At 41.1% G+C, this 18,896-nt stretch overlaps 1 protein-coding gene across 2 annotated transcripts in view; it reads right to left on the minus strand.

Moving 5' to 3' along the window:
- Positions 1-18,896, minus strand: part of UNC5D (unc-5 netrin receptor D) — a 387,521-nt gene that overhangs the window by 157,474 nt on the left and 211,151 nt on the right. For both annotated transcript variants that reach the window (XM_048512818.1, XM_048512817.1), the window contains exons 3-4: positions 14,441-14,584; positions 6,634-6,737 (exon numbers count right to left, since the gene is read on the minus strand). In XM_048512818.1, the coding sequence (XP_048368775.1) occupies positions 6,634-6,737; positions 14,441-14,584 (248 nt within the window). The remainder of the gene's footprint in view (positions 1-6,633; positions 6,738-14,440; positions 14,585-18,896) is intronic.

Below are 18,896 nucleotides of genomic sequence, written 5' to 3' on the forward strand. Positions count from 1 at the left end.
AAAAAGTTCCAGCTATAAAGATTATTTAGGGTGGAAACCTAAGTGATCCACTCAGAACCTACAGCATGGTGTGGTGGTTAAGAGCAGGTGGATTTTAATCTGGAGAACCAGTTTTGATTCCCCACTCCTCCACCTGAGTGGCAGAAGCTTATCTGGTGAACCAGATGTGTTTCCACACTCCTGCATTTCTGCTGGGTGACCTTGGGCTAGTCACAGTTGGTTCTGGTGAGTTTTCCAGGCTGTGTGGCCGTGGTCTGGTGGATTTTGTGTGGCCATGGTCTGGTGGATTTTGTTCCTAACATTTTGCCTGCATCTGTGGCTGGCATCTTCAGAGGTGTATCACAGCGAAAAGTCTGTTTCACACTGTGTCTGACTGATGTTTTTAATTGATGTTTTAGTGCTGTTAATCTTGTAAGCCACCCTCAGACCTTCAAATACGGTAGGGAATACATATCAATCAATATTGGCAGACCAATATGACTATTCAACTGAAACTGTCTGTTTAGTTCCACACTCACAAACACGCAGCCTATCAGAAAAGAGACTAGCTGTTCCACCACATATGAAATCAAGAAGAGGAGGAGCATCTTAAATTTGCATTATGTGATATACAATAATAGTAAAAACAATTTCTGCATATAACCTTATAAATGGGAGATTATCTTACATTCAGAGTAGTATTCCTTTTGAGTATATCCCAATTTGTGCATGCTCACAATACCAAAGCATTTTTCATGGTCCTTATAAATTAATTTATAAATTAATTTTAAAATCCAACTTTCCATCTTCCTACACAAGGCAATGGTTTATGGGCACATGATTACTTAACCTACACTAACCTGGGTCTGTTCTGTGTCTTATTGGGAGACCTCCAGGTTTAATACCCTACTTTGAGATCCATGAAAAAAGAAAAGCAGCTATCTAATTGCAATAAATAACCCAATCTACTCCTCCTCTGTTTGCTGAATGATTAAAAACATCAATTAAACCTATTCTACCACCTACTCTCTTTTTCTTTGATTGCTATTCACAGCTTTCAGTGTGCCACAACATCCTGCAAACCTAAACTCTGCCAAGCATATGTGTTGCTCCCCTCAAAACTACTTTGCAATTCCTTTAATTGCTATTCCGGAGTGGGTTTCTTTTTGCTAGTTTAAGGCTTTAAAATGCAAAATATTCCAACTGTCCAGTCATTAAGTTGCTATTCCAAGAGAAGGTTGCAGTTATGACTGAAAGCTCTGTGTTATCTAATGAACAGATGGAGCTACCTTATACCAAGGAAACCTACTGGTTAATTTTGTTATGCCAACCTCCAGATGGCATCTGGAGATCTCCCAGAATAAAAGATCATTTCCTGTGGAGTAAATGGCTGTTTTAGAATGTGGATTCTATATCATACCCTACTGAGGTCTTGCTGCTCCTCAAACTCTACTTTTCCCGAATTCCACCCCCCACCCCCTGCTCCCCACCCCGTCTCCAGGAATCTCCCAACTTAGAATTAGCAACTTTAGTGTTATCTATTCTGATTGGCAGAGGGTTCACAAGGTCTCTTGCAACAAAGTTTTTCTGGCCCTCACATCTGAATTCTTTCAGCTGGAGAAAGTCCCTCCTGTTATTAGATGGCTCAGAGTATTTGCCAGGTCTCCTTACATACACCTAGTTAAGGCCTTACCAGTCTTAAAACAGGTCTACTGGTGGGAGGGGCCCCAAATGGAAAAGGCAAAGCAGGCAAAAAAAAGGTCATTCTTTTGACCAGTCTGAGAAAGGGTCCCAAAATTCCTGCATGGTCCCAAAGTGACTAGCTAATTCCACCTACGGTCCCAGGGCAGGGAGCCTGAAATTGCATATGAAATTGCATACTGAGAAGTGAGGCATAATTAAATGTGTCTCTCTCTGTGCCCCATGATTGGCCATGCAGTCCATGGCTTCTTAATGCCATTCTCCAAGTCTCAGTGACTTCCTTTCATGGAAGGGAAATAGGGAGAAGAATGCCATCAAGGCTGGACTTGGGGGTAAAATTCCAGGGTTCCAGTTACCATAGCCCAGAAGATGGGCTCCTAAATAAAGGATGTAACTCAAGATGGATGAGTTCTGAGCAGCAAATTTATTTCTTTGTCCTTCTACTTTCTTCCATCCAGTTCATTCTGGAAAGTACAATTCAGAGTCTAAAATTACCTAGCTGCACTACTGAACCATAGGTGCTAAATTTCTAATGGGGGGGGGGGGGGATGCTTGGGTGAGCAGCAGAAAAGAACTTCTGGATGTTGGAAGTTTATAGCTTGAGGCTTCCTTTCCTACAACAAATGCACTTTTTTTTTGCTCCACTACTGACTCAGATAAAACAAGTTGTGCAAGGTTTTTTTGAAACAATAAAAAAACCTGCCAACACTGGTTGACCAGAGGTGAAAGGATGATCAGTGTTCACACACTGAACAGCAACCTGTCTTTTAAAACACCTTAAACCTCTTGCAAAAACAAAACACTAGTCTTCTTCTAGCCTCAAATTCGAATTTCCTTCTTTTCCTCATTATTAATCAGCTTTTCTCCCTGCACTTCTAGCTCACTGACAGTCTATCCATTACTTTTTCCTCCCAATTTGCCTCATTACTCATCCCACAAACCAGTTTCCAATGGCCTGTGCCACAGCAGGCTTTCTGACTAATGAACAGAATGTGCTGCTTGTTCTTTAAAGCTTATTTTTTCCCTGCTTCCTCTGTCCGTCCAATTAATAGATAGCATAGCGATTTTAAGTGAGATATGAAGGAATCAATCTCTAGTTTATACCCATTTCCCCCCCTCTCTCTAATTTCAATGGCAGCAACCTCTCCCATTTTGGAAAATAAATATGTCACAGCATAAACAGTCCATGTGGGGTGGAATCTGAAAATGGAAGCTATTCCTTTGTTGGAAAATTCCTTTCAGAGCTCCTCTGGGGTTGAGTGTTTAACTGTGTGGCTGATTATGCACAATGTGTTTGCTGTGTGGTAGGGACAAACATCCATCACATCACGATTTCTTGTACAGATGTTATTTCTTCAAGCCCCGCTTTCACTTTTCATTCTCTCTGTGGCAAGCGAGACTACTTCTAGCATGATTTTAATTTTGTTTGGGCAATTTTGTCAGTGAGCACAGCTTTGCCTTAGACATGTTTCCTTCACCCACAGCCAGTGTTCCCACTGCCATCTACACATTTGCCCTCACCCTCCCTTCCACACTGAAAGCTCCTTCAAGTGAAAGAAAAGACGCTCACTCACTCTCTACATTGATATATCAATATGTTAACATAACAATACCAGAAAGTGCTTGGAAATAACAAGCTTCTCTGTCCTCCAGCAGCAGCAACAGCAGGGAGGGGGCACAAAGACATGGTCCTCTTCTTTAGCAGCATGTGGTCCAGGGAATTGCTTTGCTCTTTTATTTTGGGAGGGGGGTTATTTTTGGAACAGTAATCTCAATAAATGTGCGGTTGAAAGACTAAGCCAGCAATCTTGATGGATCGGGGTAAAAGCCGGAACTGCCTAAAATGAGCATTAAACAAATAATAGGGCCACAAAAAATGTAGCATATGTTAAAGACACTCCAGAACTATATTGTAGAAATCAAAACGCAGAAAAAATGCACATTTTTAACCCTTTCCAGGACAAAATGCTTCTAGAATATTACAAATTTACCTAGAATGGGCATTGCACAATAATTGGATCATAAAGAAGTGGTATGCATTAAAGACACTACAGATTTATATTTTAGGAATCGAAATGCAGAGATTACATGAATTTATTAACACTTTCCATGCCAAAATGCCTCCAGAACATCACAAATCAGCCTAGAACGTTTTCTCTTTGCATTTTGATTTCTACAGTATAATTCTGTGGTGTTTTTCATGCATGTCACTGGTTTTTTTTTTTTTGGGGTGGTCTTATTATTTGTTTAGTGTCTGTTCCAGGCTTATTTGTGATGTTCTGGAGGCATTTTGGCCTGAAAAGGGTTAATAGATGCACTTGGTATAAGAATAAGTGCCTTTAAGATCTGTGCCTTTAAGAGTAAGTTGATGAATGGAGTTAAGAGAACCAGACCCATAGAGTTCTCCGCAGAAAAACTACCAGCTAGGAGGGAGTGTTTCCTTGCATATAAACAGCAAAACATGAGGCGAGCCCACTGCAAGCCCACTGTGTAGAGAAGAGTCCTGAGGTAAGTGTTCCATGCAAAATGGGCCTGTGTTTCACCATGAAGGATGACAGAGGAGAATGATGCTAAAGAAGGTTGCAGATGCACCAGGTGTTGGGGCACCTTGCAACTGCCAAAGTTCAGGGCTAACTTAGATTGTAGTGACAGTCTTTTTAAAATTATTTTACACAGTGTACCTTAATCCTGTTCTTTTGTAATACCCTGGTTTTGTGCCTTGTAGAAAAAAAATGTTTAACTTGAAAGGATCTGCACAAGTCCTTCCCCAGCTGCCTGGCCCCTGGGATGCTACTGAAAAACACCCCATGCAGTTGGCCTCAGGCAATCCATGGTAGAGAGCAAGGATTGGATTTTACCTGAGGTGGTGGAGGTAACGGTGGGGGGGGGGGAGTAAACAGTAGCTACTCTGGCTCCACAACATGACAGAGACCATGACATATTCATTATGTAATTCTCCTACTGAAAATGTGGTCTAAATAGCTCACTACATAGTAAATCTGGGAATAGGAGTGGGATTGCATGATTGAATCCTCACTTTCAAAAAACAGCATACAGAAATCTAACACAGCAAGAGAAGACTAAGCTAGACATGGTTTACTGTGCGTCACAAATCTCTTTAAAAATGGGGAAGCACATTCAAGCATGTTATTTGTCCATATGCCATAGATTCACATAGTCATTCAAAATAATGTGCATTAAAGGCAGAAAGGGATCAGAGATTGTGCACACTGAAATTAATGCTGTGCACATGGAAGCGTACTTGCCATGACTCTGTCCAAATGTTCTCAAAAGGAAGATTCCAATTTCATGTCTACTTTGTAGGTCACAGTGCAGATTTTTGGCAGGATAGGTAGACACCCCTGAAAAGAGTCTGCAGGTACTCTGTGCACATACAGGATTATGCATCCTACAAATAGCTAATGAAGGAATAGGTTTGCCACACAATGTGTAATGTGACCATTTTTGAAAATGGATGAAGCAGCCAATTTTCTTAGTTTGACAGATATCATTAAATTGGAATTCACGTTCGTAGCACAACCTAAAATTTGTTTCAGATAATGTCACAGCAGCATAGAAAACTGATAATGTAGACTTAGGTACATACCACCTCATGCAAGGCCCACACAATGATATCCATCTTTCTATTTATATTTATTTAGAATATTTATATGCCTGCTTTTCTCCTAGATGCCTAGGAACTAAGATGAACCACATAAAAGAACAAAGCAATGCATAAAATATAATAAGATAATTACAAAAATTAAGACTGCTATGTAAAGGTTCCTATTTTGGAGGAAGCAATGTAACTGTACTGAATTTTCAGTTGAGGCACAGACTCCATTACATGGAGATGAACAAAACACATAAGCATCCCAGATGTTTAGGAGGGGGAAAGAGAATTAGATAGCAGATGTCACACCTTGGCCACCTGTTACAATAACCTGGAGAGGTCAATTGAGAACTTCCCTTACTCTGGCATCCATTATTTCCCCTCTTTACCACATACATCTGGTCAGTTCCTACGGAGTCACATGAGGGAGGAGTGATATCACTTCTGAGTCTTCACATCACACATCAATGGCAATCCCCCCCCCCCCCCCATTATCCTCTTGCTGTTTGTTACAGCAACTGAAGAGGGGGTAAGAATTTCCTTGTCCTTAGTAACACGAGGCAACCGAAAGGCACACAATAGACAGGAGAACTATTGGCTGGCCTAGAGAAGTCCATTTGGTAAACTGAATGTATCTAGATAGAGGTAGGAACACTAAGGGATATCTCTATCACAAGAAGATGCATACATCAATGTGCAGCAGCTACAAAGGAACAAAGATAACTATCAAAACCAACCTGCTACACTTATTCAGTCAAGAATGATTCTGCCAAGAAGCCCCCGTAAACATTAAGTCTTTAAATTTCCTTCAACAACAGAGTGCTCTAAAGGTCTTATAAAAATCATTTTATTTCCCTGATGTTTGAGGAAGACTTTGAAGTCATTTCAAAAGACTGGGATGACTATTGAAAAGGCCTGTAAACAGCAACCTTCAAGGGGGTGGGGGTAAATAAACTATTGTTTCTGTTCTGAGGTTTTTGTGGAAGAAAATATATTTAGAGAGAGGTTATAGCTCCTGTTGCATGATCAAACAACACTTGTATTTGTTTTCATTTCCATATCTGACTGCTTAAGAGGATTCAAAGTACATCTCAAAGCATAGGCAGTATTAAAATCACTTCACATGGCTGGCTTAAATAATCTTTTGAGGCTCTTTTGCACAGTTTATGTGACTGCCCAAATGTTTCTCTTATGACAGAGAAATCAGGGATCCACTTGTAATGCAAATTAGTGTTCTGGCCTGCATACTTTCTACATTCTTATTACAACCTGGTCAAACAAAAATGCCTAACAAAGACTGCTTCTTTTCTTTGTGCAACACCTCAGGAATCATCCCTCACCTCAGCTGCAGGTACTCCCTCTGGTGGCCGACAGTGTAGGACAATCATCCCTTCAAGAGGAACCTCCTTTCCCTGAGGATCTTGTTCAAAGTTTTTCCGTAAATCTGGAAAGAGGAAGGCACAGAAATTAAATACTGCAAAGAGTTCCAAAACAATAGCCTTGTTCGTTTGCTGAGGCATATATAGAAAGGAGTCCTGTAACAACTCAGATGAATTGCATTTGAGAGATTTCACAGCAATGTTATACTCTAACAGATGTGTTAATGCTGGTGTTGTGGGCTTTCCAAGGCACTGGATTGGCCACTGTGGGAAGTGAGATGATGAATCAAACGGACCATTGGTCTGATCTAACAGGGATTTCTTATTTTCTTAAGTGGAAAGGAGGAGGAGGAGGAGAGGGGGAGGGAAAGGAGCAGTTGGTTTGTTATACACCACTTTTTCTACCCTTAAGAAGTCTCAAAGTGGCTTACAATCACCTCCCTCTCCCCTCCAATCACCTCCCTCTCCCCTCCCCACAACATCTTGTGGGGTAGTGGAGGCCGGGACAGTTTGAAGAGAACTGTGACAAGCCGAAGGTCACCTGACAGTTTTCATGTGTAGGAGTGAGATAACAAACCCAGTTCACCATATTAGAGTTTACTACTAATATGGTGTGTCTAGACCTTTTCAGATGTTATGTTCACACATACGTGGGCCCAGAAATAGCACCTATTAGGGGCATGAACTATCTTCAACGTTCCTCATATGCACTGCTATCATGTTGCATGCATATTTTGCTTTAAGTTCAACTTTGGTTTGCATACAGATAAACAAAATTATGTAACGAGTGGTAAGCTAAAGCAAATAAAAATAATCCAAAAGACAATGCCCTGTCTCTATTTGTCACACACCTTACCTCTGAAGGCAGGGCAGAGACAGCAGAGTTTAAGACTATTTTATTTTATTTATACGCCACCCTTCCACTTACAGGCTTAGGATGGCTTTTAACATTTTAAATACCATCAAACATAAAACCATAAATAGCAGCAGTTAAAGTCCAGATGTTGAATAAAATCAGTTGAATAAAACCACTGATATCAACAATAAAGTGGAGGAGAAGAGGGAGGCCATTCGGATGGTATAAATTCGGATGGTATACCTCAGCCATAAGTGTGGAACAGCTCTGCCTTATAGGACCTTTGGCATTTCATCAAATATCACAGGGCCCAGGCCTCGCAAGATAGAGTGTTGCACCAAGTAGGGGTTGGGGTCAAGAATGACCTGACCCTGGTTGAAGGCAGCCAGACAACTTTTGGGCCAGAGATCATCAGGAACTTGCTATTTGCTGATCACAGCATCCATCAGGGGACATACTGGGAAAGGCAGACTCACAGATACAACAGCCCCAGAACATTTATTTCTATTTTATTTCTATTTATTTACATTTATTCCCCACCTTTTACCATGGTTCAGGGCAGGTTACAATATAAACCATGCAACAGTAAAATCACAACAGTAAAATCCAACAACAGTAAACTCACAATAAAAACCATCCTAAAAATCTCAAAACAATCTAAAATCTGCAGCACCCACCCACAAAAAGGGAGGGATGAACAGACACCTTAGGGGGAGGGTGCTCTCAGTGGAGGGAATTATCAGAATGCTGAAGTAAAGAGGATGGTCTTTTCCAGGTGCCCAAACTCCAACAGAGTAGGCACCTGGCAAACCTCTGAAGAGAGGGCCACTGTAGAGAAGGCTCTCCAGGCTTTAGCCCTTTCTGCATGGCAGTAGCGTACGAGCAGTCCCGGCTCCCTCCCCAGTCAGAGAGGTGGCTCCACATGGAGCTGCCTCTCCTTCGGTCCCCTCCACTCACCTCTTCAGTGTCACCGTGGATGGCTGGAGGGACCCACCCATGCTGCCCTCCGACCCCTGGAAGTTGGAGGGCAGCGTGGGCGGGTCTCTGCCGCCCTCCACGGCGATGCTGAAAGAAGAGGTGAGTGGAGGGGAGGGGGAAAGCAACATCTTCCCACCAGTGTGGTTCACACAGTGCCGGTGGGAAGACGCTGCTTTGGAAAAACCTCGCTTTGGGAGCGTGGTTTGAAAGCAGCGCCTTCGCGCCACTCAGGGGTGGCGATGCCAGCACTGCTGTCGGCCATGCAAACCCCTTTCCAGGGACGCAGTTTTTAGCATCCCTGGGGTACTGTATTCCGCCCGTGCGGAAACAGGTTTTGAAAGTCAAAACCCAAACCCTGAAGTCGATTTGGTCCTCAACTAATAGGACTCTGGTTCAAATAATGCAAAGAGTTGGGTGATTATCAGCACTGCTGAGGATTGACTAAATTCATGTTAATTTCCAATCACCTAAGCATTCCATTAATTAAAAGGATTTTGATGCAGGTAGCATCATATGGCATGAAAGGTGGGCCGCAGGAGCCAGTATCCATGTGGCTTGAGAGCTCAGACCACAAGATCGATCCAAATGCTTCAATTAAATTTCTTGCCCTCTTTTTGCACTTCCATGTTTGAAAAGAAAATTCATAGCACAGGAAAAGAGTCAATAAAAATTCAATTCAGAATAATAGGCCTTTGCAGTCCTGCAATGCTGAGGAATTATCAGCTCATTCACTGTTATGGCTGTTAATGCAATGAAACGAAAATAATTTACACATTCCAATCAAATCAGCCAAGGAAAAATCACAGACATTTATAAAAATCATGAGGCCGCTGATATTAGTTTATCCAACTGTTTAATGCAAAGTGGCCCTGTTCAGCAGAGAAGGGGGAAAGGTTCTTTTTTAAAAACCCTGAATATACAGAGAGTGGTCCATCTGCAAGTTCATTGCTTAATGTCTGATGACTTGTGTGGAAGGGATACAATAACCATGTCCAAATAGAATTTTCCCCTTAAATTCTCTCTTTTAAAGCACGGTCCACACATTACTTTGATGTGGTAAAAAGTTACCGCTCAGCAGGACAAGCATTACTTTTTAAAATGTGCATTGATTGTAGCAAGATGAAGGGAAATCTATTGACAACCAAAGCTGTGAAAAATGCCAGGTCTCACCATATCAGAATGCATCCAAACATTGTGGGGGAGAATTGTGGGGGAGAAACACACATACCCTATCCATCAGTCCATCTGTCTGTCTGTCTATATATACAGATATAGAGATCGAGATCGATAGAGATATACATCCAACTGTGTGCAATGCATTATTGGCTGTGAGATGATGCTACACAATCTACTTGTTATGTTTCCAATAAAAAACCCACCATGCAAAAGCCGTTATTTCAGAACAATAACATTCAATGGCTTGATAATTAACTTGGGTTTACTCTGAATCAGCCAGGACTCACAAACACACATGAAGCTGCCTTATTCTGGGTCAGACCATTGGTCAGTCAAGATCATTATTGACTGAGAGCCAGTATGGTGTAGTGGGTAAGAGCGGCAGACTCTAATCTGGAGAGCCAGGTTTGATTCCCTAGTTCCACATGAGCTGCAGAGTCTAATCTGGCGAACCAGATTTGTTTCCCCACTCCTCCACATGAAGCCTGCTAGGTGATTTTTGAGCTAGTCACAGTTCTCTCTGAACTCTCTCAGCCCCACCTAGCTCACAGGGTGTCTTGTGGTAAAAAGAAAGGAAGAAGCCTGTAAACCAGACCCTTTATGGTTGAAAAACCCTTTATGGTTGAGACCCCTTATGGTTGAAAAACACAGGATATCAATCCCAACCCCTCCTTTTCTTCTTTTTAGGGTTTCAGTTGCAAGTCTTTCACATAACTTAATACTTGGTTCTTTTAAATGGAGATGGTGGGAACTGATCCTGGGACCTTTTGAATGGATATACAAGATTGGACAGATCTACATGCATCTATACAAAGCCCACACATTTGTATTCAAAGTCAGGAATCTTATTTTTTAAAAAATAACTTATTTTTTTAAACAATAAGATTCCTTATAAGATTCCAAGGAATCATTGGTGGATTGTGTCCCTTGTATATATTAAGGATGTTATTGAATTTCATAAAACACTCCGCTTGAAATAGAAAATACATATTTCTGTCATATTTTTTCCCTGCTCAGGAAGACACAACAGTCACCTTTTTGTCCCCAACTATTCTGAGGAGAAAATAAAACCATTCTCTTCTTCTGCCCACTATACTGAACTTGGGGTACAGCCTGCCAAGTAACAATGATGCTTTCTGTTATGATGGAGGGTGGTTTTCTGTCCCATTCTGTCAGGCTTCTCTCAAGTCCTCTCCCACAAGAGGCATTTCAAACCAAAGTGCCACATTTTTCATGATGTTTGATTTGTGATTTGAAAACTGCCAGTTTGAAGGGTACAAAAAACTGTACTTTCTTTTCATTTTTCCTCTGTATCCATTGTTGGGGATGCTGTCTTGGTTCCATTTTTCTTTTACTTTAGCAGAAAGGACATTGCTTGCATTCTCTTACCAACTCCATTTGTGTGAATTGATCCACATATAGATGCACGCGCGTGCACACAACACCCACGCACACATGAAGACTTTTTTAAAGCCCCCTTGCTGGGGTGTTAATGCATAAAAATGTATGACTTTTTAAAACATTTTGGTATTAAAATACTTTATTTTTTTAAGTCCACTGCTTTGCACTAATGCACATGAACACCTGGCTTTAAAAAGAAACGGGAAAAAACAATTGTGGAATTAAACCTTTTTGTTAAAAAGCCTGTTGCTGTGAAATAAGGACTCCATTAATGCACATGAAAACACACTTTTTAAAGCTCCGTATCTGTGCTAATGTAGATAAATGACTGGAATAAAAACATCTCCAAGAATCATGCTAACATTCCCATACCTTTTCAGTTTCTGCCCTTCACTAAACATGGGGGCATTATTTAAGGGCATTAAAATGTTCAGGCAAGTTCTCCAATTACATAAATACACACACACACACACACACACGCATTGCTGTGGCAATTGTCCTTCTCATCACAGTCCGCAACCCACACAGATGTCCATGCAGGTCCAATGATCCCCAGCATAGCCTTTTGGGGTGGTCAAATGGAATCTCTCTTTCCCTTTTCAATGCACATCATTATATGGTGCTGTCTTGTTTTTTTAGTATAAGATAACCCTTTCCATTCCACAGCGGAACTGTCCAGAGTGTGAATCCCGCTGTCCATGAGGCTGGTTGACACGCACAGTCCTGGCTTGGGTAAGGCAGAACTGTGGCAAGGAGGCTGTCCCAGTCAGGCAGCAGAGGCAGGGTGGTGAGGCGCTCAGATCGAGGATCAAGGAATGCAGAAACACATCTGGTTCACCAGTTAAGCCTCCACCACTCAGGTGGAGGAGTGGGGAATCAAACCCGGTTCTCCAGATTAGAATCTACCTGCTCTTAACCACTACACCAGAGTTGGTTTGTCAGCACTATTGGACTTTCTTGGTGGTCTTCCATTCAAGTATTAACCAGGGCTGACTCTTAGCTTCTAAAATCTGACAATCTCAGGCTAGCTTGGGACATCCAGGTCAGGGTTGTGGATGACTAGTGCTCTGATTTATGACCCCCTGAGCATTGTCTATGACCCCCTGAGCATGGGGGGGGGGGGCGGCAATCCACCCTGGAATCCTAAATTTATTTATATAAAGACTGCAAGCAGTCAACCATAGATTTACTGCAAGCAGCCAACCAACGGTTTACTTATATAAAGATTGCAAGCAAGCCAGGCATAGATGCGGATGAAACATTAGGAGCAAAAGCTACCAGACATGACTACACGGTATGGAAAACCCACAGCAGCCAGTTGATTCTGGCCATGAAACCTTGGACAATAGACAATTCTAAGAATATTTTTCCACTTCAAAACTCATAAAAAGGCCAGTCCTAGTACAATGGATTGATTCATATTTGGCTATTAGAATACTTCGGTCCAAATCCAATCCAGTGAATAGCCTTAGTTAAATCTCTACCACACACTGGTTGTTCACTTGGATAAATACATTAGAATGGTACATGCATACATTTGTATCTAGAAGAATGCCATATGAAACACAATGAAACTATTATGGGAGCTGAGCTAAAACAATACCCAACTTTCCACCTACCCTTGAACAAAATGTATGTCAATGTTCCAAAGCAGAGGCAGAGCTGCAGGGCTAACAGAGCCTGTTACATATTCTTCAGTCCTATCGCCTTAAAATAACGTAGCAGACACATCCTTTTAAATAGTTCTGTAGCATCTGCAAAACCCTTATCACAACCATATTTCAGAAGGTTTTCAATTTCCATCTTCTCCCCCCCCCTCCTCCTCCTCCTCTCTCTCTCTTTCGCATGGACTTATCGTGACACCTGCAGGGTTTATTCCAAGCAAAAGCAAGCAGCCACAAACACTTCAAAGCAGCCCAGATAAAACCACTAATGAATATTTAAACTGAGAAAAAAGGAAATCTCAACAACAGTGTTAGAGACAAAATTAAACTACATCCAGGTGCATTTCAGCCTTCCAAATACATTGTTTTTAACCAGATTGGGGTTCTATTTTCTGAAAATCTAGGAAAGGTCCAGAATATTCAGTGAGTGGCTATAGCTTGCTGGTAGAGAATCTGCTTGGAATATAAAAGATTTGATTTCCAGCATCTCCAGGTAAAGGGATCAGATGGTAGATGACATGAAAGACTTCAAGAGTCACAATGGTCGATTCCGCACTTGGGTTATCAACCTAAGTTCGAGCTACGTTCAACCTAAGTGCTCCGCACAACCACTGGGATCGACATGGTTTTGTACCAGCTTCGCTTCGTGTAATGGTCAAATTTCTGACTCCAGTTGGGAACGACTACTTTTTCAGGGAACCACGCTCGAACTCAGCTCGATTCCAGTAAAGTGCGGAATCTCTGGTGCCAGGAGTTCCCCATTCAGCCAATCACAGCTGTGTTCCGGGCATGCGTACAGCTGGCCAATCAAAAAACGCCACCTTCATCCCTCCATTCCTGTGGCAGTTTTTTTATAACGTGTGTGGGGATAGACGGAACATGGCCATAGAACAGTAGCCGATCGGAATGGAGCGGTGAAGAGGCACAGGATGATTCCGCCCTCCGAGCTGGGATCAAGCTGGTTGCAGTGGGGAACAACAATGGCTTCGACCTAGGTTAGTACCCTTCTCAGGGAACTGGGTCGAACCTATTTTACTCCTGTGCGGAATCGCCCTAAGATCCCTGCATCAGATCCTGAGGCCATGAGTTCCACATAATAATGTTATTTTGACTGACTCATTTTCATTGACTTGCAGCTCCTGCCCAACTTCATTGAGTGCCTGTGAGGTCTAGTATTTTGGAAGTGAGAAAAATGCTCTTTCTACTAACTTTACACTATGCATATGTTAATCAACTTCTATTAGTAAGCATTAATAATTTCTTTTTTAAAAACTGAACCCCTAGCTCCTTAGCCCATTCTTGTTGGGAAGAACTTCCAGTTTCAAAGTCATTAAACATTTTCATGGAGAACAAGTCCATCAGGGGCTATTAGCTATGGTGAAAAAAGAGAACCTCCATGCAACAGAAGAGCACCTCCAGTAAGCTTTTGAGTACTAGCACTACAAAAGCAACAATAGGGAAGGTTTTGGACACTATGCCCGGTTGTTGTCCGTCTTGATGAGTGAGACAGGATGCTGATCTAGATGGACCACCAGTTAGATCAAGCAAGGAACATCAGAACTACATACAGTATTCCAAACAGATGTCTACCATAGATCTCTACAAGGGCATTTACAATGCAGTCTGTTTCTAAAATGCTTGCAGAATGTGTTCCCATCATTACTGTTTTCTGTGAGGAGTTCCAACCACTTACAGGCAATGCGGACTGAAGCCTTCCTGCTCTTTGAAGTCCCTAAGTGGCTCCACGCAACACACTGACACCAGTAGTCCTCTGGCCCATGAAAATCCTCCACTTGCTGCCTGGTCACATTGATGTATGCTTCCCGGACCTTCAAGCCTGAATGGGAAAGATACAGGAGAATTAGCTGATATGGAATGTCTTACTCAGGCATAACGCTAAGGTTAGGCAAACCTTTTATTTTTAATTAAACAATTCCATTTTTTAATCAAGGCAAAGCTTGAATTACTTTGACAATAATATATGGCTGCTAATTAAATTCTAACAGCCAACTAGGTCAGGACTCATGAGCTGAAAAGCATTACTCTGCCAAGGTGCGATTTAGAACCATGTATATACCTGCCTTGAAAATCTTCCATTTGCTGGGGTTTTTTTTAATATATTGGTTTGCCTGCCTCTCTCTCTCTCTCTCTCTCTCTCTCTCTCTCTCTCTCTCTCTCACACACACACACACACACACACACACACACACACATACACAAGCTAGTGGAAATTTGTGGTTATGATTTTAAGTAAATTTCTTCAACAAGACTTATTTCTAAGTTGTTGAAGGCAAGACTGTGTTCTGTTTATGTATTTCAACAAGTGTCTATTTATGTATTTCAACAAGTGACAACAGATCAGCAGTCAAAACCAATAAAATAAAACTGATTAGGCTGCAGATTAGATAATCAAAGAATATATACAAAGAAACCCCATGGGAAATCAATAGTTCAGAATTAAGAATCTCTCAGAGGCATAGCCTGTGACAAATGAAAGTTCACCTTTGATACGCAGCTACTAGGTAAAAACAAGAATTATGTGAGAAATCTTTTAGTGCTACTGGCCAAGAGAAACCCTAATTAGTATAAGTTGGAGCAGCATTCATATTCTTACAGAATTTGTTTATATAAGATTTCCATTAAAACAGTGAAATACACAGCAGGAAATATTTCCCCACAACTGAAATGACACTGATCGAAAAGAGCTTTGCAATACCTTTCAGGCATTACAGCTCAGAGTGAGCTGTTGGACAATTTTGCAACTGTAACCTCAAATTACTCCATCGCTAAATTGAAGTCATTTCTTGGCACCAATAAGAGGGAAGCATGGTAAAGCTATGCATTGGTAACCACAGGGAGATCAACATATGCTCACAAACTAGGTAAGAGCCTAGAGAAATGACTAAAGATTCATGGTGTATTTTCATTGGTAATGTGATTAGTGCCTGTATATGTAATTTTAAGTAGAAGGATGAGTGTCAACAACAAGGTAAAAATAACTACAATCTCAGGCATGAGATTGTTCCAAAAGCAGTCCTTAGATTAAAAAAAGTCTCTTCAAAAATGGAAGCATAGGCTTATGAAACACAGAATACTCTCTGCTTTGAGAGGTATGACTGGGATTCTGGGGATCTGAAATAATAAATATCTTCAACATTTAATTGGGGGAGTCTCCAGCTCAATTCTGTGCATCTCAGAATGCCGGGAAGGTGATTTTGCTCCCCAAACAGTGGGTCTGTGAAATTACTAACCACGGTATCTTAAATTCTCTTTACAGGATTTAGATTCAAATAATTCGCTTGCAGATAGATGATGACTTCATAAAACATTATCCTTCAAATAGACTCATAATTACTATGAAAATGACATTCTTTGATCTTGTGTCTCTCCAGTGTCCATTTATGGCCACAAGCCTTCCTGCATATTAAATTAATACAATTATTATATAATTAATTGTGTAATTAGTGATACACTGTCACTACAATAGCTTTCAATTTTGCCACTAACTGAACTCAGTGTCCTGTGATTTGCAGACAATTATACAGTGACCTTCCCATTCCCATACCAGTGGAGGAAAAGGCCTCAAAATGATCATTGTTGGACCACTTTATTGATATAAAAAAGGACAAAAATATAAATGGGCATTTTCACTTTACACTTGTTATGTCCACTTCTTCTTTAAGTGGTTTCTTAAAGTGAACCATTTATCTCTTAAGAGTATCAGGACACAGTATTTCAATCAGAAAGAAAGGAACTGTCTATCAATTAAGCATGGAAAAAATCAAAGAGGCATACAAAATACTGTTAATTTATTAAAACATTTATGAACCAAATGTCCAACAAATAGTCCCAATCAATAGTGCTGTGGCCCTCATGTTCAACAACCACAAAAATAACTCAAGTTACCCTCTTCCCATTCCACACTCACATGGAAGTAGATATAGGGTTTAGAGGCCACATCCAAAGATTGGCAGGTCTATAGTTCTCAGGGTCAATCTTATTACTCTTCTAACAAAGAGGCTCTAATGCACAAGATGTCCATCCTTCTGGAAGTACGCTGGTTGCATCAATATATGTGAAAGGCTTTGCCAATACGGGCATCTATCACTCGGTATTGGATTCTTCCACTTTTCAATGCAAGAATTCTCAAACTGATTTGCATAGCAAAGTTAAAACGATTAGAACATTGCAAAGAATAGGAACAAACAAGGAACGCCACACTAGGAAGAGGTCCCTGGTTGCTGTTTCTCCCCCCCCCCCTTTCTGATGGTTACAGTAATGATACTTGGAAACTGATGGCATACATTTCCATTTTTCTATATCTATCCATCTATACACAATTTAAAAACTGGAGGGAGGGTTCAGAGCAGGCCTGCAAATCTCATTTCTCCTCGGATGTCCAAAAGTACAGAAGTTTGAGGTTCTACAATAGTAAGGAAAATGTACCCTGTACATTATCAGAAGCACATTCTTCTCCCGTATTAGGCTATGTGACAGGTACTAGAAATGTTGTGAAGCAGCTTTTAACAACCCTGCCTATATCACAACATTCAAGTGTATCTGCTCCCCTATGAATAATTACTATGGTCCCTTCCAGCCCAGACCTGTCCAGAAACTTCATTTCTTTGCTACCATTTCCATCAGTAGCATTACAAATCTCAGGACATCTCTTCGGTGCATGTGTGCCATCTTCTGTGTCAAAAATTTAGAAGTTGATGTTGAACTGACACTAGTTTCCCTGTTTATATGTCCATACAAAGTCGGCTCCCCCCCCTCTCCCCGGCCTTGAATCCCTGTGAGAACGGTGGACTATAAATAATAAACATTTGTTTCTGTTCATTTATTTCTTCACTCATTTAGAAACTTTCTACGCCACCTCTCCAAAGAATCTGCTTGAGCCAACGTACAAAATAAAACAAACTTTAAAAAATCCTAGAGCACAATAAAAGCTGGTAATAATTGAAAGGCAGAGTGACAAACCCTGCCAGAGCTGAAACAAACAAACAAAGACAGCATGAACAATGAGTAGATTTGCTCACACTGAAACCTCTAGAAAGAAAAGAAGAAGGGACTGAATTAGAGTTACACTGCTCAGGTAAAGGGGTGAAAAACTGGGTTCCTGGTGGATACTTTGAAGCCTTAAAAAAGAGATATAAAGTCCAATATGTCCCAAGTGTAGTTTGGCCTTTATGTGTAGTTGGTAGGAAACAGAGCCACTACGAGCAGGGAACTAGGGGGTGTTCTGGAGACCCTGGAACCCCTCAGAGGTGGGTAAGACAAGCAGTTTATTTAAGATTTGGGCGGGGCAACATAGAATTTAAAGTGAATCTCTGCCTGGGCATCCACAATGGCACTGATAGGGAAAAAATCTCACTGACAGAGAAGAACTTGCTTCCAAAGAAACACCTGTTGGAGCAAGCTCCAAGTGTGCTAGGAATAACCATTACAAGATACAAATCTGGAATGATAAATTACAGAAAATATAGATCTTATCCCTACCAAATAACCTGCAGACTGCCCCTTACAGTAACTAAGGGAAACAACTTTATCTTCATGCGTGAATATGACTGCTATTTTTGATACAATCACAGAAAAAGAGTTAAATTTTATTTAGGAAATTAAAAAAGAGGGGGGCAGCTTTACTTTTTGTTATCCATCCCAAATACCTCTCATTGACAATAAAGTACTGAAGGATGCGAGAGAGGATAATCATCTGCCCTTGCAAATTTACAGACCACTTCAAGACTAATTGTATAGTATTTTTAAACACATTAAATTAATTTGCCTAATGTTACAAGAGCCTTCCCATGATACAATCACACAGCTTGTTAGATTTAAGCAGACAATATCTGAATCAAACTAAAACTCAGTTATGTCTTCTCTGACAAGCAGTGGCTCCCCATGGGCTGAGGAAATGACCTTCTACATCATCTACTATGTTTAAGTGGAGATATCAGTGATGGAATCTGGTGCTGCCTGATTCTGCATGCTCTACCACTGAGTCCAGCCACTAGTGAAAGTTCTAGCCAATATTTGGGAAAGCAAAGTTTGAGACTATTGGCTGGCTTAATATTACAACTTCCAGTCAGCGCAACTTGGTGCCAGTCTCTGAAGCGCCAATGGATCTGTCCAGAGGGTATAATGGAAGG

The sequence above is a fragment of the Sphaerodactylus townsendi genome, linkage group LG12 (genome assembly GCF_021028975.2).
Source record: "Sphaerodactylus townsendi isolate TG3544 linkage group LG12, MPM_Stown_v2.3, whole genome shotgun sequence".
Taxonomy (NCBI): Eukaryota; Metazoa; Chordata; class Lepidosauria; order Squamata; family Sphaerodactylidae; genus Sphaerodactylus; species Sphaerodactylus townsendi.